At 37.6% G+C, this 21,971-nt stretch overlaps 1 protein-coding gene across 1 annotated transcript; it reads left to right on the forward strand.

Moving 5' to 3' along the window:
• Window positions 1–6,709: 6,709 nt before the first annotated feature.
• On the forward strand, window positions 6,710–7,693 carry LOC133061599 (olfactory receptor-like protein OLF4). The gene has a single exon (XM_061149569.1). It carries the CDS (start codon window positions 6,710–6,712, stop codon window positions 7,691–7,693), a length of 984 nt encoding a protein of 327 aa, XP_061005552.1.
• The last annotated feature ends 14,278 nt before the right edge of the window (window positions 7,694–21,971 follow it).

Here is a 21,971-nt window from a genome sequence, read left to right on the forward strand (position 1 = left end):
GTATTTTTTAGATGCTAAAAAGATACCTCAGTAAGGCAATGCTCAGTGATGACAATTAAATGACAGGAAAAGAAGCCCAATTACAAAAGACAAGAGAGTCATAAAGGGCTTCCAGGCGGAGTATAATAGAAAGTATATCCAAGTATCTTACTAATTCACTGGAAGAAAGAGGTAGGGTGTTAACTGGAGGGACATAAAATGAAGTGAAGGCATTTTTTTCTAACTTTCAATAAAGGGCATATTTGACTATATTTCCTTACTGATGAGAAAGGTCCATACCAAAGAAGGCCTGCAAACACATCCTTGCAACAGCAGTTGCAAGAGACATGTATTTCACAGTATCTTCTATGGGGAAAAAAAAATGGAAGGACAATAATTAATTTGCATAAAGGGGAATGCTAATGAACTTGAATTATTCCATTACTTGTGATGCTTGAATATGTAAGTGGATTTGATAACTATTTACTTTCTGTATCTCAAATTATCATTATGACTCCTTTCCTTGGTAGAATAGAACTGGAGAATTTCTATTCTTGCTTATAATTATGATCATTTTTTACATGGAATGTAATTTTTTATTTAATTTTATTTTTTTCATTTATTTTTATTAGTTGGAGGCTAATTACTTTACAATATTGTAGTGGTTTTTTGTCATACATTGACATGAATCATCTTTCAAATAAACAGTTGGACGTTCCCACCAGCCCCTCATACTGGCTATTTGTCCTTTAGTTCTTTACTTATGTATAGATGTGTTTGAGGGGAATTGTGAATATACGTGAATTTGGTGTGGTCAGATTTCTCAGTTAATCATATTGTATATTCTCCGTTGCCTTCTATTTATTTGTTTATTGGCGGACAGTTGCTTCACCACGCAGTGGTAGTTTCTCAGCGCTGTAACGTGAATCAGCTGTATGTACACACACATCCCCTCCCTAGAGACCTCCCTCCCATCCCCGTCCGTCTCTCTAGGTCGTCACAGGGGCTGAGCTGAGCTCCCTGTGCGGCACCGTAGGCTGCCTCTAGCTTCTGCTTTACACACGGCATTGCTCCTGCGTCAGTCCCGGTCTCCCAGTTCATCCCCCTTCTCCCCTCCAGCTGTGTCCATATGTCTTTTCCCGACGTCTGTGTCTCTGTTCCCCCCCAACAAATAGGTTCCGCTGTACCATTTTCCTAGATTCCACTTACATGCATCACTATATATATATATTTTTTATTTTTTTTTCTTAAAGAAATTGAGCTGTCAGTTTAATATTCTCCACTTGCCGATCATTGTTTTAGACAAAAATGAAGTTGAAAGTTCTGTATCCTTCGTGCTAATAAATCACCGTTTACAGTTTTTCCAACATGCATTTACACCACTCCTATTTCTAATTGCTCCTTTATTTATTTATTTTTGGCCACCCTACATGGCATATGGGATCTTAGTTCTCTGACCAGGGATGGAACTTGTGTCCCTTGCAGTGGAAGTGCCGTTGCCTAACCATTGGACCACCCAGGAAATCCCTAATTTCTCCTTTTGATTAGACCTATATTTAAAAGTTGCTTCACATCAAGCCATCACTTGGAAAGCATTCTTCTTTATCATTTGCCTAATGATCACTATACCTTCTTTGAAAATTGAAAGTGAAAGTCACTCAGTCATGCCATACTCTTTGTGAGCCCATGGACTGCTCTCTCCATGGAATTCTCCAGGCAAGAATACTGGGGTGGGTAGCCATTCCTTTCTCCAGGAGATCTTCCTGACCCAGGAATCAAACCCGGGTCTCCTGCATTGCAGGCAGATTCTTTACCATCTGAGCTATCAGGGTACACTGAAATCCACAGCTATTCACATGAGGTGAAATTACAGCTTAAATACTGCTTCCTCCCTACATTTCAAAAGTCATTTTATTTTATTCTTTTTTTCCAGGTTGTTGGCAGCTTAACTTTATATTAATGATCCACGTTGATTTTGTTAAATTGTTACTATTTCACATTTTTATATAACATAAATTTTCTTTCCATTTCGTTACATACAGTTGTTTTGAAACTACTTTACTTAACCTAGTTTCATTCAAGTTAACATTTTTTTTGCCATAAATTCTTTAGATTATTTTAAAACTTCTCTTTCTGTATTATGCACACATATATACTCATACACTTCCTAAAAGCACAATCGTTTTTTCTTACTTTTGTCCAGTTTTCCTTCTTACTCAATATTTCCTTGCTATATTCCCTCTCAGGACTAATGATGATGACATGATGATGACAGTGATGGTTCGCTATTATCATGGCATATGCCATTTCATGCACCATTTCATGGTGTGCCTGTGTTAGTCTCATTTTGCCATTCCTAATCTTTATCATTAAACGACTGCTATACAAATGCTATGAAAATATGTTGAGTTAGTTATGTTCAAACTGTCGTTCTAACCAAGCATCCCCAGGGTACTTTGAGCAATGCCCAGACTTCTATGACAGTGACATGAGCAGGGGTCCACAGAGGTCAGGGAGGCTCTAACACCTGCAGAACACGGGACAGACCCCACCACAGTGAACTGGACCTGATGTCAATTGTGCCAACACGGAAGAATCCTCAGTTAAAGATTCTCTGTATTTTCTATTTCTCCTTTCAGAAATAGAAACCAAGATAGAGAGAACACATTCATGGTTGCCAAAGGAGGGACGTGGGGGTGGAATGGATTGGGAGATTGGGACTGGCATGTATACACTGCTATGTATAAAAGAGGTAGCTAGTGAGAAATTACTGTGCGGCACAGGGAACCCTACCCAGAGCTCTGCGGTGACCTAAAGGGGAATAGATTCCAAAACAAGAGGGGATATGTGTGCATATGTTTATAACTGATTCACTGTGTGTAACAGAAACTGACACAGCATTATGAGACACTTACACTGTAGTATTTCTTTCTTTAAAGTTAGAGATAAGGGGAGAATGAGAGTAAGCAGAGGCCAAGGAGGCCCAGGACACACAGTGGGAGAGGAAGCTTTGATCAACTGCTGCCATGAAGAGAAGACAGATACAGGAAATTTCTATCACGCTTTTAATGACTTAGTTATTTAAAGGAATGGCTTCCCACGTGTCTCAACAGTAAAGAATCTGCATGCAATGCAGGAGATATGGGGTTCCATCCCTCGGTTGGGAACATCCCATGGAGTAGGAAATGATAACTCACTTCAGTATTCTTGCCTGGGAAATCCTATGGACAGGGGAACCTGGTGGGTTGCAGTCCATGGGGTCACAAAAAGTCAGTCATGACTGAACAATTAAACAATAACAAATGCTAAAGGAAGTGAAAGCAAAAAAGTCAAGAATGCTGAGCTTGGAAACAGTGAGTTTTAGATCTTCAGCTTCTGGAAATGCAACCCACTATGATCTCTATTTCCCTGTTCCTGATCTAGTGTTAAATTTTCCTATTTCAGTGCATTTGTTTGTGAGACTTATTTCGCCTAGCATTGCTTTAGACTAGCTCAGTTTCTGACATGCTTCTTGAGCATTGTCTGTGTCCATCATAGTGCTTATTTTAATTGCAATATGACATTTATTTCTGTAAGTCTTTTACAAATGTATTTTTTCTTGGTTAAATTGCATTAGCCTTGAATTGGGTTAAAATCTTCAGTAACTAGCTTATTGTATAGCCTAGAGCAGGTATTCAGTAAGTATTTATTTAATAAGTGGATTAATGGACAATACATACATCTTTTCTTATTCCCATAAAATTTTGTTTTTACTCATTTTTTAAAAAAATTAACATCCTTTTATTTATTTATTTATTTTCTTTTGCCACATAGCATTTGGGTCTTTGTTCCCTGACCAGGGATTGAACCCATGATCCTTGCATTGGAAACATGGAGTCTTAACTACCAGACTGCTAGGGTAGTTCCCAAAATTTAGCATCTTGTTTATACTGCCCACTTTGGATATGCTCTTGACTATGGTAATTGTTAAAGATATTTGTCAGTCTGAAAGCATTTAAGTTCCTAATGGAAAAAATCTTACTCATTATTAAAATAAAAATTGATTTAAAGTGAAAGAAGAATGTCTATAGCTTGACTATTAATAGCTATCTTCAGATTGTGTCCCTAAAAAGTTGTAATACCTCACATTCTGCCATAAAATTCAGAGACTGCTTCTTTACTACCACTAGCACATTTGAGGGTAATTATTCTTACCCCCAAATGTGGAAGGTCTTTAAGTTTTTCCCAGGACAATAGTATGATAAAGATTTTTTGCTGTTCTCTTAAACTATATACTGAGTTCAAGCAAAGATTTTTGCGCTTGGTCATGATTTTGATTTGCCTAGTATTACTATTATGTACCTACATGTTACATGGCCATTTTTCTATAGGTATCAATTTTTCAAATAATTTTTACAAAATATTGTTTTTGAACTGACTTTAAGTACTTACTTTTGCTCATAAATTAAAATTTTTTTTCTCTAGTTAAAAAATGTCTATCGTCTTACTTCTGAGTATCTTGACTTATTTGCCATGGTTTCAGCCACCCAAAGACTTTATATGTAGATTGCAAGATGTTTATCTATGAAGTGTCTGTCACTCTAACACTGAGGTCATAATCTTTCTAATTTTTTGTAAGAAGTTTTATGTTGGGAAACTACAGACTTTGCAAAATAAATAGACATTTGTGTTTAATTTCATCAACAATTTACTTCTTCCAAATAAAATAAAATACAACCTTACCACATATTAAATGTACATAAATAGAGACCTAAATCCTAATGTATTCAACAAAGACCTGAGAATGTGCTATATACTAGAACATTCTAGGAAGATTATGTTTTATGTTATTTTACATCTAGGTCATTGTCAATTTAATCAGTTCATTGTTATATCATGAGTCAGAAAGTTGCTCAGTCCTGTCGACTCTTTGTGACCCATGGACTATACATACAGTCCATGGCATTCTCCAGGCCAGAATACTGGAGTGGGTAGCTGTTCCCTTCTCCAGAGGATCTTCCCAACTCAGTAATTAAACCAGGTCTCCTGCATTGAAGGCAGATTCTTTACCAGCTGAACCACAAAGAAAACCCTTGTTATTGTTATCATATTTCTTACACAATTATTTTTCATCAGTCCATTCAATTTTGTTTGCTAAACTTGTCTTGAAACCATACTATTTAACCTGGTTTCATTCTCCTTCTCCTTTTCCCAACTTTTCATCTTTTTTAAATTCATTTTTGTACAAGTGCATATATAGTCACACACGGTTAAAATACAAACTTGAACATAACAGGTGTTATGTTGCTTGGACTCTGTGTTCATTGAGAAGATGAGTACAAGGAAAGAGATGTATGAATAACACGATGTCTCAGATAACTAATATGAAGAATGTTACTCAGAGAGAAGGTTGGAATCATCATAACATGTATATCTTATGTATATGGACTGTGGAGGTCACTGATGGTTGGGCAAACTAGGACCAAAGTGTGTGTACAAGAATTAAGAGAAAAATGATGACAATCCAAGGATAGCAAAGAGAAGGGGCTACATATGAAAAGAGAGAAAGAGGATTGCCTAGTCTGCTATTGGACCATATAAAAACAATTAAACAAAAAAATATAAAATAGGCACAGGAAAAACAGGTTTTGCTGCCTCATCTTAAAGATGGGCTTTGCCGGTGGCGCTAGTGGTAAAGAACCCGCCTGCCAATGTGGGAGACATGAGTTGTGGGTTCGATCCCTGGGTCAGGAAGATCCCCTGGAGGAGGAAATGGCAACCCACTCCAGTACTTAATAAGGGTAGTTAGGGGTGAAAAAGACATGGAAGTTACACAGCATAGGAAGGAAATTCTACTGGGTGTGTGTTTTCATGCCTTGTGAAGTGTGGTAAGTCTTCCAAGCAGGAGTTCTGAGCCCATACATTCCAAGGTGAATCTTATAACAGAGTTCTAAACTCAACTGACAGAAGAGATTCATTAGTACTTACAAGCCAACTTTGCAACAATTTTCTAAAGTTCTAAAAATACATAATATATGTAACGGACTCCTTGATATTTGATGTTTCAGCAGCAGTGGGGAGGCCACCTTCCTCCTCAGCATCCTATGACATCATCTCTCCTCACTCTCCCTCCTGCCCATTACCTTTCCCATACTGAACATCTTAAAGAAGTACCTCTTTTTACACAGCTATTCTCCCTGTCTGGCACACATTTCATCTGATGTGTTCATGGAAATGTCACCTTGTTTTTCAAGTTTTCAAGTCTTAGCATGAATATCCATAAAAAATAGCACCCCCTCTTTACTCATTCTGTTATACCTGCTTTCATTTTCCTCATAGCATCTGTCACGATCCGAAAAGCTGTAAATAACTTTTTCTCCTTTTAATTCTCTGGATTTTTCTCTGTAAATGGATTGTAAGAGCTTTTATTTTTCAGCACCCCATACTCATTGCCTAGACAGTACCTGGAACATTGTCAGCACACAATTTAAATGCCCTGAAAAAATGAAAGAATTTCTCCTTAAATATGAGAAATATCTGACTTGCCAGGGAAAATGCTGAAAGTCGAACAAGCTTGCTAATTAAAGATGATATAAGAAATTCCACCAAGGGGATTGAATTCATGAACAAATTTTTGAAATTAATATGATAGGCAATTATAAATGGCAGCCCTTCAACAATGTGAGTGACAACTAATTGTGTAAAAATGGGTCATGCTATTTTCCTCTTTCCTCATAGTTACCCTCAGCCCATGGTACCAAGGAATCTAACACATGTTTCAGAATTTCTTCTTCTGGGATTTTCAGAGGAACCAGAACTGCAGCCCCTCTTATTCGGACCTTTCTTCTCCATGTACCTGATCACTGTGTTTGGAAACCTACTCATCATCCTGGCCGTCAGCTCAGACTCCCACCTCCACACCCCCATGTACTTCTTCCTCTCCAACCTGTCTTTTGTAGACATCTGTATCACCTCCACCATCATCCCAAAGATGCTGTGGAACATCCAGACACAGAGCCAAGTAATATCCCATGAAGGCTGCATGATTCAGATGTATTTTTTCATGCTGTTTGCAGGGTTGGATGACTTCCTCCTGACAGTGATGGCCTATGACCGCTTTGTGGCCATCTGCCACCCCCTTCACTACACGGTCATCATGAACCCACACCGCTGTGGAATTCTGGTTTTGGTTAGCTGGTTCATCAGTGCCCTACATTCCTTGTTAGAAACCTTAATGGTATTGACGCTGTTCTTCTGCAGAGAGGTGAAAATCCCTCACTATTTCTGTGAACTCAAACAGTTGATTCAACTTGCGTGTTCCAGCAACTTTCTTAATGAACTGGTGATGAATTTTGGAGCTGTGATTCTGGGTGGTGTTCCCCTTGCAGGTATCCTTTACACTTACTGTAAGATAGCTTCCTCAATATGTAGAATCTCATCAGCTCAGGGGAAGTGTAAAGCATTCTCCACCTGTGCATCACACCTCTCGGTCGTCTCCTTATTTTACTGTACATGCCTAGGTGTGTACCTTAGCTCTGCTGCTCCCCACAGCTCACACTCAAGTGCAACAGCCTCAGTGATGTACACAGTGGTCACACCCATGCTGAACCCCTTCATCTACAGTCTGAGGAACAAGGACATTAAGAGAGCTCTGAGAGCATTCTTTCAAATATCAGCTATAAAAAAAGGTAATTCACCTGGGCTGAAGAAAGGCCCCAGAATCATAAATTGCTAATCTTTGATCAGATTCTTTGATCAGATTCTTTGATCAGGCTGTGGAAGTTGAACTTGCTCTTTCAATTTATTTCCTGGAATTTTCCTTTTTTGACTTCAGTTTCTCCATACGATTTATATAACTCAGTTAAGGCTTGTGATATTTCTCATAATTCAATTTTTTTTCATTTTATGATTTTCCCAGTTTCTCAGATTTATTCTCAGCCTTGGATCTGGATAATTTGGGAATTAATCAGTTTTTTCATATAACTAGATGAGTTTCTTAAAGCTGTATGCATACTAAGTCACTTTAGTCAAGTCCAACTCTTTGTGACCCTATGGACTATAGCCTGCCAGGCTCCTCTGTCCATGGAATTCTCCAGGCAAGAATACTGGAGTGGATTGCTGTGCTTTCCTCCATGGGCTATTACTGACCCAAGGATCTAACCTGCATCTCTTATGTCTAACCTGCAGGTTCTTTACCACTAGCACCAACTGAGAAATCCTTCTTAAAATAATTTATTCTCATGCATGGAACTTGCTCTGGTCATCTGTTTTCCATATGGTAATATACATGTTTCAATGGGGAGGGAGGTGGGAAGGGTTTCAGGATGGGGGGACATATTGCACCCGTGGCTGGTTCATGTTGATGTATGGCAAAAGCCATCACAATTTTGCAAAGTAATTATACTCCAACTAAAATTAATTAATTAAAAAAGAAAAAAAATCTCAAATAAGAACATATAGCATCAATCACTTTTTTTTGTTGTTTGTATAATGAATAGTCATGAATTGTAGTTCTGCTATGAAAAATAACTAGTCTAAGCATTCATGCCCATTCATGTATTTGTAAAGATTAAAATCTCAGACCACACATTTGATTTTTGTTTGTATCATTTCTTTGTATATAACTACTTTAACTCTTTTTCATGATATTCTAGACTTATAAAATTTAGTGTCATGTGTAATGTGCAATTTAATTTTTTTCTCCTCATTAAGTTCCTATTATTTCGTTCGCCTCAGTGTCTTCAATCCTGCCATGTGTGTACATGCATGCTCAGTTGCTTCATTTGTGTCCGACTCTTTGTGACTCTATGGACTGTGGTCTGCCATGCTCCTCTGTCCATGGAATTTTCCAGGCAAGAATACTACAGTGGGTTGCCATTCCTACCTCCAGGGGATCTTCAGGACCCAAGGATCGAACCTGTGTCTCCTGGGTCTGTGGCATTGCAAGCAGATTCTTCACCCACTGAACCACCTGGGAAGCCCCATCCCTACCATAGTCAATGGGAAAAATAGATGATCAAATGCATGTATCCATGTGGTATCCCCAAGGCAATGCACTTTTTGAACTTTTTTCCTGATTTTTAAATCTGAAGTAGAGTTGATTGACAATGTCTTATTTATTTCAGGTGCATAGCACACTGATTCAGTATTTTTACAGATTATATTTCACTAAAATTTAATAAAAGATAATGTCTATAATTGCCTGTGTGACAAAATATATCCTTGTTGCTTGCCTATACAGTAGTTTTGATCTCTTTTTCCCATACTGCTAATTTGCTTATACCCCATTCTCTTTCCAGTCTGGTAACTTTGAGTTTGTGTTCTGTATCTGTGAGTATGTTTCTGCTTTGCATATACTCTCATTGTATTATTTTTAAGATTCTGTATGATCATTTACCATACATCATAAGTTATATCATACACTATTTTTTTCTCTCTCTGACTTATTTCACTAAACATAATAATAGCTAGGTCCATCCACATGGCTTCAAACAGCAGAATTTCATTCTTTTTAATGTCTGAGTAACATTTCATTATTTATACATATTAATGTTTTTTTTTTTTTATTTGTGGCATACATTCTTTATATACTTGTCTATTGATGGACATTTGAGTTGCTTCCATATTTTGGCTATTGTAAACAGTGCTGCAGTGAACATTAGGGTGCATGCATCTTTTCAAATTTGTGCTTTTATATTTTGGGGGGATATATTCCCAAGAGTAGTTTCCAGGGTCAAATAATAGTTCTATTTTTAGGCCATTGAGAAACCTCCCTACTATTTTCCATAGTGAATGAGTGAGTGACTGAGTGAAGGTCACTCAGTCATGTCTGATTCTTTGCAACCCTGTGGACTATACAGTCCTTGGAATTCTCCAAGCCAGAATACTGGAGTGGGTAGCTTTTCCTTTTTCCAGGGAATCTTCCCAATCCAGCGATCGAACCCAGGTCTCCCACATTGCAGGCAAATTCTTTACCAGCTGAGCCACAAGGGAAGCCCAAGAATACTGAAGTGGGTAGCCTATCCCTTCTGCAGCAGATCTTCCCAACCCAGGAATCAAACCACAGTCTCCTGCATTGCAGGCGGATTCTTTACCAAGTGAGCTATGAGGGAAGCCCATTTTCCTTAGTGGCTGTATCAGTTTACAATCCCAACTGTATCAATGGACAGATGGTCCAAACAGAAAACCAATAAGGCAATAGTTGTCTTAGATGACATCAGTCACTTAAATAAACCAGTTGGATAATAGGTAACACAAATTTGTATAAACATTTGACATAAAGAATGTGACCTCTCCTTTCCAGAGAGGATATATGTTTGCTTATGGCCCATTCATGGTGATGTATGGCAGAGGCCATCACAATATTGTGAAATACGATATAGCAAAGCCTTAAAATGTACTTTATATTTCTAGGCTAAATATTGTTTTACATGTTATACTCCAACTCCTTAAATTATGGAAAGTCAATATTCAAGTGAGCGGAGGTCTATATGTTGAAGTGAAGGAGTCGATGGCCTATTTTATGTGCTTTTATTAGATTATTTTCTGGTTTCTGGCTGAAAACTTAGAGTGCTGCCTATTCATGAATTCTGCTGCTGCCCTAAAGAAATATCGTCCTAAGTTAGTCATAATACTAACTTAGGAGAAATGCATGTACATTACAAATAAGAACTATTTTATGTCCTCTCTATGATAAAGAATCTCTTCAGTCTTTATGATGAAAGGGAGACTCACAAGAACAATTGAATTCCTGTCTAGTCCTGTGTTTCAGGGTCGCAAGTTTTTCTCCACAAACATTCATTTTCTTTCAAACTCCCCTGGTTATCTGGAAGGGGACCTTAATGGAGTTACATTTTAATAATGAGATCTAAATTAAACTTGGATAACAAAATGGTCATTAATGTTGTCTTGATAGCAAATCAAACATCAAAAGTAAGAAACATCAAGTTATTTTAATTGTCTTCACTTCTGCTCATTTGGGTTGTTTTATCAGTAAGCTCTTGTTGCATAACAAGCCATTCTTTTTTTTAAAAAAGTATTTTATTGAAGTATAGTTGATTTACAATGTTGGGTCAATTTCTGCTATACAGTGAAGTGATTCAGTTACACACATATATGCTTTATTTTTATATCCTTTTTCATTATGCTTTATCACAGGATATTGAATATAGTTCCTGTGCTATACAGTAGGACCTTGCTGTTTATTCATGCTAAATATAATAACTTGTATCTGTTAATCCCAAACTTTCAATACACCCTCCCCCCTCCCCACACTCCCTCTCCCTTGGCAACTGCAAGTCTGTTCTCTGTGTCTGTGAATCTGTTTCTGTTTCAGAGACAAGGACATTTGTGTCATATTTTAGATTCCACATATAAGTGATACCATATGGTGGTCACAACAAGCCATTATGAAAGCAAACAATCTGACATGTTTTGCTACCATGAAATTATATGGTGATCTTTTTTCTGTTGCAATAAGAATTGTTTACCTCAAAATTTTCTTGTGCCTGAGGTAGACCTGTATTGCCAAATATTTCTATCTTAGTTTAGTTTTAGTATATCTCATAGATTTAAGTATGTGATATTTTTATTTTCATTTGTCTTCAGGTGATTCTCTATTCTTCCTTTGGTATTTTTATTGACCTAATAGTTGTTCAGTAGCATGTGTTTCAGTTTTCAGAGAGCTCTGTTTTTTGTTTCCAACTTTCTTCTTTTATTTGATTTCTAATTTCATATCCTAGTGATCAGAAGAGAAGCTTGATGTGATTCAAAGCTTCCTAAATTTATTGAGGCTAGTTTTGTGAGGCCCCAAAACGAGGCATGTTTTGTGAGGCCCCAAAACATGGCCTATTCTTCAGAATGTCCCATGTGCACTTGAGAAAAATGTATATTCTTCTGTATTAGGATGCAATGTTCTATATAAATATATCAAATGCATCTGGCCTTATATTTAATTTAGCTGATACTTATTTTTTGACTCTCTGGCTGGATGATATTTATTCATATATCAAGATTGTTAAAGTCATGGGCTATTACTGTGTTACTGTCAATTACTCCCTTTAGGTCTGTTAACTATTGTTTTATATGGTTGGTGCTGCTAAGTTAGGTGCTTGAAAAAAAAAATTATGTGTTTTTGATGAACTGTCCCCTGTAGCATTATATTCTGTCCATTTTTGTCTTTGATTTCCCCTTTTGTCTTTAAATCAATTTTTTCTAATATGATTATGGCTACATCTTTTATGTTGCCATTTGCTTTGGGTATCCTTCTCCGTCACTTAATTTTAAATCTATGTCTTTAGACATGAAGAGTCTCTTGGGTTTAGTTTGTATGTGGGTCTTGTATTTTTGTCCATCCAGACACTCTGTTTTTTTTGATAGGTGCATTCAGCACATTTAGAATTATTATTGACAGATGAAGATATAGTACTACTATTTTATCTTTTCTATTCTGGCTATTCTATTCCCCACCCTCCTTTTTCCTGAGTTTCTGTCTGCCATTTAAATTAGGCCATTTTTCTATGATTTGTTTTAATCAGCTTCCCCTTTTTTGATGTTTTGAGTCATTAGTCTAGATTTATGTTTTGTGATTACCATGGATTTGTGGCAAACAATTCATAGGTAAAAATAGTCCTTTTCCCACTGATAGCATCTCATTTTTGTTGCACATGTGGGTTCCTTAGTTTTCCTCTTCCCATTTTGTGTTTTAGTTGCCTTTTTATGTTGTGAGCTTGTTACCCAATTGAAGTAGCCATAATTGTTTTCTGCTTTTTGTCCTCTTTGCACACGAAACTATAATAAGGTATTTTAAAATTCTATTCTGGTAGTATTTTATGATTTTATGACTCTGTCTATTTGTCACCTTATTCAAAGGTTTGTGTGTTTTTGCCTTTTTTGTTTCATGGTGAAGAGCTTCTTTCTACATTTCTTGTAGGTTATGTCTAGTGTTGCTAAACTCCCTTAGCATTTGTTTGTATGATAAAGTATTTCACCTTCATATCTTAATGATAATTTTTATGGATCAAATATTTTGGGGTGAAAGTTTTTCTCTTTCAGAATTTTGAGAATGCCATTCCACTCCCTCCTGGCTTGTAGGATTTCTGCTGTGAAATCTTCTTTGAGTCTACTGAGTGTTTCATGAAGGCTACCATCCTGCTTTCTCTGTCTCAGCCTCTAAATTATTTTTTGTTAATGATTTTTGACAACTTTAATATGATGTGTCCTGGGGAAGGTCTTTGTGCATTGAGGTAATTAGATGGTCTTGACTATATGGACTCATATATCCAATTCTTTGCCCAAGTTTGGTAACTTCTCAGTGTTATTTATCTGAATAAACTCTCTACACTTTTCTTTTTTCTCTTCTCTTTTTCAGACACTCATTACCTTAAAGTGGCCCTTCTTTAAAGAGTCAGTTACCTCTCCTTGAATATCCTCATTTTTTAATATCTCATTTCTCTTTCTTCTTCTACTTGTATCATGTCTAGTTTTCCATCTTTAAACTCACTAACTCTGTCCTGTTTCCAGTGATTTCTAATGCATTCCTCATCTGGCTTCTTGTTTGCCTTTCAGCTCTAGAATATCTGTTTACTTTTATCTTAAAGTTTCAGTATTTTGGAAAGCATTCCTTCTGGTCATTAATTTTATTCCTGGGTTCATTCAGCTTCCTTTCTCAGTTTCCCTGAATTAAGTTTCTTCACGACAGTGTTGAAGCTTGGCTGCTGGGCAGTTGTTGCTTTCTTTCTGTGGTGGTGTATCTGTGGTTCTTTCTCTGATGTGCTGTTCCTCTCAGGTGGTGCCTTTGAAGAAGGGAGCAGTTTTCCCTTTCCTTCTTCTAAATTAGAAATGCGTTGCTTTTTTAATCCACTAGGTGGCATAACTTTTTCTTTTTTCCCTTGGTTTTTCAACCTTCCTACCTGAGCTGCCCTTGATTATCATTTGAAAGTATGCACTTTCCAAACTCTGTCAAAGATGTTCTCTTTCATCCTAATTATAGTCTCCTGTGCCTCTTGGATTGTTGACACCTTGCTTGCTGCCACTGTTACCAATATGGTTCCCGGGCCACAGGGATGCAGGCTTTTCTATTGGACCTAAGAAATCCTGAGTCACAGACTCTGTCACCCACTTGTAGGTAGTTGGTTTCCCCTGTATGTCCTCACCTTAAAAGTACAGGTTTGATCAATGAATATAGTAAAGTTGCAGGATATAAAATTAACACACAGAAATCCCTTGCATTCCTATATACTAACAATGAAAAAACAGAAAGAGAAATTAAGGAAACAATACCATTCACCAATGCAACAAAAAGAATAAAATACTTAGGAGTATATCTACCTAAAGAAACAAAAGACCTATACATAGAAAACTATAAAACACTGATGAAAGAAATCAAAGAGGACACAAACAGATGGAGAAACATACCATACTCATGGATTGGAAGAATCAATATTGTCAAAATGGCTATTCTGCCCAAAGCAATCTATAGATTCAATGCAATCCCTATCAAGCAACCAATGGTATTTTTCACAGAACTAGACCAAAGAATTTCACAATTTGTATGGAAATACAAAAAACCTCGAATAGCCAAAGTAATCTTGAGAAAGAAGAATGGAACTGGAGGAATCAACCTGCCTGACTTCAGACTCTACTACAAAGCCACAGTCATCAAGACAGTATGATACTGGCACAAAGACAGAAATATAGATCAATGGAACAGAATAGAAAGCCCAGAGATAAATCCACGAACCTATGGACACCTTATCTTTGACAAAGGAGGCAAGGATATACAATGGAAAAAAGACAACCTCTTTAACAAGTGGTGCTGGGAAAACTGGTCAACCACTTGTAAAAGAATGAAACTAGAACACTTTCTAACACCATACACAAAAATAAACTCAAAATGGATTAAAGATCTAAATGTAAGACCAGAAACTATAAAACTCCTAGAGGAGAACATAGGCAAAACACTCTCCAACATAAATCACAGCAAGATCCTCTCTGATCCACCTCCCAGAATATTGGAAATAAAAGCAAAAATACACAAATGGGACCTAATGAAACTTAAAAGCTTTTGCACTACAAAGGAAACTATAAGTAAGGTGAAAAGACAGCCCTCAGATTGGGAGAAAATAATAGCAAATGAAGAAACAGACAAAGGATTAATCTCAAAAATATACAAGCAACTCTTGCAGCTCAATTCCAGAAAAGTAAATGACCCAATCAAAAAATGGGCCAAAGAACTGAATAGACATTTCTCCAAAGAAGACATACAGATGGCTAACAAACACATGAAAAGATGCTCAACATCACTCATTATCAGAGAAATGCAAATCAAAACCACAATGAGGTGCCATTACACGCCAGTCAGGATGACTGCTATCCAAAAGTCTACAAGCAATAAATGCTGGAGAGGGTGTGGAGAAAAGGGAACCCTCTTACACTGTTGGTGGGAATGCAAACTAGTACAGCCACTATGGAAAACAGTGTGGAGATTTCTTAAAAAACTGGAAATAGAACTGCCATATGACCCAGCAATACCACTTCTGGGCATACACACCGAGGAAACCAGATCTGAAAGAGACACGTGCACCCCAATGTTCATTGCTCCACTGTTTATAATAGCCAGGACATGGAAGCAACCTAGATGCCCATCAGCAGATGAATGGATAAGGAAGCTGTGGTACATATACACCATGGAATATTACTCAGCCATTAAAAAGAATCATTTGAATCAGTTCTAATGAGATGGATGAAACTGGAGCCCATTATACAGAGTGAAGTAAGCCAGAAAGATAAAGAAAGAACATTTCAGCATACTAACACATATATATGGAATTTAGAAAGATGGTAACGATAACCCTATATGCAAAACAGAAAAAGAGACACAGAAGTACAGAACAGACTTTTGAACTCTGTGGGAGAAGGTGAGGGTGGGATGTTTCGAAAGAATAGCATGTATATTATCTATGGTGAAACAGATCACCAGCCCAGGTGGGATGCATGAGACAAGTGCCCGGGCCTGGTGCACTGGGAAGACCCAGAGGAATCGGGTGGAGAGGGAAGTGGGAGGGGGGATCGGGGATGGGGAATACGTGTAACTCTATGGCTGATTCATATCAATGTATGACAAAACCCACTGAATTAAAAAAAAAAAGTACAGGTTTGTGGAGTTCTCTGATATCTTGGTAGGTTGTGCAGAGGCACCTTTCTTGTGTTGTGGAAGTTTTCTTGGCTGTTGATTGAAGGGGCGAGACAAAAGGAGTCTTTCATTAAGCCATGATGTAGAAGGCAAGATACTTTAAATAGAAAAATCCAAAGTCTCTACCAAAAGTGTATTAGAACTATTAAATTAAATCAGAAAAGTTGCAAGATAAAATATTAATATACAGAAATCTACAGCTCCTTATTCACTAATGATCATCTATAAGAAGGAGAAAGGTAAAAAAATATATAGTTGAAATCACATAAAACATGCCTAGAAATAACCTCAACCAATGAGGTATAAGATCTGTATTCAATAATGTATAAAACATTGATGAAAAAAAATCAAAGACAATACAAAGAAATGAAAAGACATTCCTGTGCTCTTGGAGTGCAAGAAGTAATACTCTTAAAATGGCCATACAACCAAAAGCAATCTACAGATTTGATGCACTCTGAATTAAAATACTCATGATATTTTTCCCAGAAGTAGAACCAAATCCTAAAATTCACATGAAGCTACAAGAGACCTAGACTGTCAAAGCAATCCTGGGGAAACGACAATGACAACAACAAAGCTGGAGTCGTGAGGATCCCAGAATTCAGACTGTACTCTCAGCACCAAGATATCATACTCAGAACTGCATGACACTGGCACAAAAACTGACTCATGAATCAATAGATCAGAATAAAGACCCCAGCAATAAACCCAAACAGTTGTGACCAATTAATCTATGACAAGGGAGGAAGCAAGCATGCACCATGGAGAAAAGATCAGTCTCTTCAACAAGTTGCACAGCCATAACTGAATGGGCATTTGTGCACACTCAGTGCTGTACAGCTTTTTGCTGCCTCATGGACGTGCCCTCCAGGGTTCCCTGCGGGTGGGATTTCCCAGGCAAGAATACTGGAGTGGATTGCCATTTCCTTCTCCAGGGGATCTTCCTGACTCAAGGATAGAACCTGTGTCTCCTGTACTGGTGGGCAGATTCTTTACCACTGAGCCACTTGGGAAGTTGGTGAAAACTAAACAGCCACGTGTAAAACAATGAGATTAGAACATTTTCTCACACCACATATGAAGAAAAATTTCAAGATGGATTACGGACCTAAATGTAAGACCTGAATCATCAAATTCTGAGTAGTGAGGACATGGGCAGTATATTTTTTTGACATAAATCATTGCAATATTGTTTAGGATCTCTGTCTTTCGGTTAAGGAAATAAAAGCAAAAATAAATGGAACTTAATTAAATTTAAAAGATTTTTCACAGCAAAAGAAACCATCTAAAAAATGAAAAGACACCTATAGAATGGGATAAAATATTTGCAAATTATATCACTGGCAAGGATCAAAATCCAAAATATATAAACAGCTCATACAACTCAATATAAAAAATAAATGACTCAATAAAAAACGGGCAAAAGACCTGAATAGACATTTTTTTTCCCTAAAGAAAACATACAGATGGATAACCAACACATGGAAAGTTGATCAGTATCACTAATTCCTAGTGAAATGCAAACCAAAAAAAGCATGAGATGTCACGTTGCTCTTGTGGGGATAGCTATCATCAAAGAGTCTACAATTAATGAATTTTGAAGAGGATCTCAAGAAAAGGAAACCCTCTACACTGTTGGTAGGAATGTAAATTGGTGCAGCCACTATAGATAATACTACAGAAGTCCCTCAAAAACTAGAACTAGAACTATGCTGTGATTAAGCAATTCCACTTCTGAGTATTTATCCAAAAGATGTAAAAAACACTAAATAATATGTATTACTATATCCATTGCCACATAGTTAAGATAATCAACATATGGTTTCAACCAAAGTGTTCATTGGCAGAAGAATGGACAAAGATGGTGTGTTCTATACAATAGAATACTACTTAGGTATAAAACAGTGAAATCTTCCCATTTGCAACAATATGGCTAGACATAGAGGGTATGGCTGTCTGAGGAGGCCTTACAAATAGCTGAGAAAAGAAAAGAAGCTAAAGGAAAAGGAGAAAGAGCTTGCTCAAATTCATGTCCATTGAGTCATTGATGCCATTCAACTGTCTTATCCGCTGTCTTCCCCTTCTTTTCCTGTCCTCAATCTTTCCTTGAATCAGGGTCTTCTGAGAGTTGCTTCTTCACATAAGATGGCCAAAGTATTGGAGTTTCAGCTTCAACATCCGTCCTTTCAATGAATATTCAGGGCTGATTTCCTTTAGGATGGACTGGTTAGATCTCCTTGCAGTCCAAGGGACTCTCAAGAGTCTTCTCCAACACCACAGTTCAAAAGCATCAATTCTTCAGCGCTCAGCTTTCTTTATAGTCCAACTCTTACATCCATACATGACTACTAGAAAAAACATCGCCTTGACTAGATGGACCTTTGTTGGCAAAGTAATGTCTCTGCTTTTTAATATGCTGTCTAGGTTGGTCATAACTTTCCTTCCAAGGAGTAAACGTCTTCTAATTTCATGGCTGCAGTCACCATCTGCAGTGTTTTTGGAGCCACAAAAATAAAGTCTGCCACTGTTTCCACTGTTTCCCCATATATTTGCCATGAAGTGATGGGACCGGATGCCATGATCTTAGTTTTCTGAATATTGAGCTTTAAGCCAAGCTTTTCACACTCCTTTTTCACTTTCATCAAGAGGCTCTTGAATTCTTCACTCTCTGCCATTAGGGTGGTATCATCTGCGTTTCTGAGGTTATTGATATTTCTCCTGGCAATCTTGATTTCAGCCTGTGCTTCTTCCAGCCCAGCATTTCTCACGATGTACTCTGCATATAAGTTAAATAAGCAGGGTGACAATATACAACCTTGATGTACTCCTTTTCTTATTTGGAATCCATCTGTTGTTCCATGTCCAGGCCTAACTGTTGCTTCCTGACCTGCATACAGGTTTCTCAAGAAGCAGGTCAGGTGGCCTGGTATTCCCATCTCTTGAAGGATTTTCCATAGTTTATTGTGATCCACACAGTCAACGACTTTGGCATAGTCAATAAAGCAGAAATAGATGTTTTTCTGGAACTCTCTTGCTTTTTTGATGATCCAGCGGATGTTGGCAATTTGATCTCTGGCTCCTCTGACTTTTCTAAAACCAGCTTGAACATCTGGAATTTCACAGTTCACGTATTGCTGAAGCCTGGCTTGGAGAATTTTGAGCATTACTTTACTAGCGTGTGAGATGAGTGAAATTGTGCTGTAGTTTGAGCATTCTTAGGGATTGCCTTTCTTAGGGATTGGAATGAAAACTGACCTTTTCCAGTCCTGTGGCCACTGCTGAGTTTTCTAAATTTGCTGGCATATTGAGTGCAGCACTTTCACAGCATCATCATTCAGGATTTGAAAGAGCTCAACTGGAATTCCATCACCTCCACTAGCTTTGTTCATAGTGATGCTTTCTAAGGCCCACTTGACTTCACATTCCAGAATATCTGGCTCCAGGTGAGTGGTCACACCATCGTGATTATCTGGGTCATGATGATCTTTTTTGTACAGTTCTGTGTATTCTTGCCACCTCTTCTTAATATCCTCTACTTCTGTTAGGTGCATACCATTTCTGTCCTTTATTGAGCCCATCTTTGCATGAAATGTTCCCTGAGTATCTCTAATTTTCTTGAAGAGATCTCTAGTCTTTCCTTTCTGTTGTTTTCTTCTATTTCTTTGCATTGGTCGCTGAGGAAGGCTTTCTCATCTCTCCTTGCTATTCTTTGAAACTCTGCATTCAAATGGGAATATCTTTCCTTTTCTCCTTTGCTTTTTGCTTCTCTTCTTTTCACAGCTATTTGTAAGGCCTCCTCAGACAACCATTTTGCCTTTTTGCATTTGTTTTCCATGGGGATGGTCTTGATCCCTGTCTCCTGTACAATGTCATGGACCTCCGTCCACAGTTCATCAGGCACTCTGTCTATCAGATCTAGTCCCTTAAGTCTATTTCTCACTTCCACTGTATAGTCATAGGGATTTGATTTAGGTCATACCTGATATCTCTTGTAAACCATAATTCCTATCTTCAAGAAATGTTAACTTTGTTCGGTTTTTAAAAATACAAATCCTTGGGTTGTACATTGCTTGGATTTATGACAGTTTTGCTAAAACAACTAGCAATTTCAGCTTTCTATTACTAGCTAATAGCTATCCATCCCTCATCAGAAAATGCTTCTTAGTTACAAAAGTTATGTTTAGATCTTAGTGCCTTATAGGTTCCTTGCATTATGTATAAAAATGAGATTTTTAAACCCCAGTGCAAGGCCTGAAACCATAAAACTCTTCGAAGTGGAAGTAGACAGAATACTTTTTGTCATAAATCATGGTAATATTTTTTGGAACTCTGCTCTAAAGCAAAAGAAATAGATGCAAAAAAATAAACAAATCAGTCAGAATTAAATTCAAAAACAGAAAATGATACATATCTACTGAGCCAAAAGATAAGCTACAGAATAGGAGCACATAGTTACAAAAAACAGCTGACGAGGAGTTAATATCCAAAATATATAATCAGTTCATACAACTCAATATCATATAAATGAAAAAGAAAAAAAATGAAACATGAGCAGAACAACTGAACAATATTTTTTCAAAAGAAGACTCATGGCAGATCAACATTAATTTTTAGGGAAATGCAAATCAGAAGAGAAGAGCACTGAAATATATACATCACCATAAGTAAAATGGTAGCCAGTGGGAGTTTGCTGGATGACTCAGGGAACCCAAAGCTGGTGCTCTGTGACAACCTAGAGTGGTAAGACGGGGAGGAAGGTGGGAGGGATGGTATAAGAGGGAGGGGTCGTATGTATATCTATGATCTTTTCATGTTGTTGTAAGACAAAACCCATGACAATATTGTAAAGTAATTATCCTACAATAAAAATAAAAATTTAAAAAAGCATTGGGATTGATGGGAGAGAAGTCCTATGTAAAAAGAACAACAATCAAAAATGAACAGAGAAACTAAAAAATAAAAACCACAATGAGATTCTCCCTTACATCTGTCAGAATGTCTATTATCAATACATAAGAACCAACAATGCTGGTGAAAATGTGGAGAAAACGGAACTCTCTTACACTATTGGTGGGAATGTAAGTTGGTGTAATCACTATGGAGAACAGTATGGCGGTTCCTCCAGAGTTTTAGAACTAATCTATGATCCAGGAATTTCATTCCTGAGTATCTGTCCAAGTAAAAGGTGCAGGTGTGCTCAGTTGTGTCCAACTCTTTGCATCCTCACAGACTGTAGCCCCCCAGGCTCCTCTGTCCACGGGGTTTCCAGGCAAGAATAATTGAGTGGGCTGCCATTTCCTTCTCTAGGGGAAATTTCTGACTCAGGGATCGAACCCTCGTCTCCTGTGTCTCCTGCATTGGCAGGCAGACTCTTTACCACTGAGCCACCAGGGAAAACCCTTTTCCAAGTAAATGAAAATACTAATTAATATGTATCACTATGATCATGACTGCATATTTATGATAGCCAAGATATAGATATAGCCTAAGTACTCATCAACAGAAGAGTGGATAAAGGCTATATGGATAAAGGATATACAAAATGGATAAAGGATACATATGAGTGCATATATAAACATAGACATACAGTTGCAATACTGCTGCTGATGCTAATTCGCTTCAGTCGTGTCCGACTCTGTGTGACCCCATAGGTGGCAGCCCACCAGGCTCTGCCAACCCTGGGATTCTCCAGGCAAGAACACTGGAGTGGGTTGCCATTTCCTTCTCCAATGCATGAAAGTGAAAAGTGAAAGTGAAGTCGCTCAGTCGTGTCCAATTTCGCGACCTCATGGACTGCAGTCTACCAGGCTCCTCCGTC

This window comes from Dama dama, chromosome 9 (assembly GCF_033118175.1).
Source record: "Dama dama isolate Ldn47 chromosome 9, ASM3311817v1, whole genome shotgun sequence".
NCBI lineage: Eukaryota > Metazoa > Chordata > Mammalia > Artiodactyla > Cervidae > Dama > Dama dama.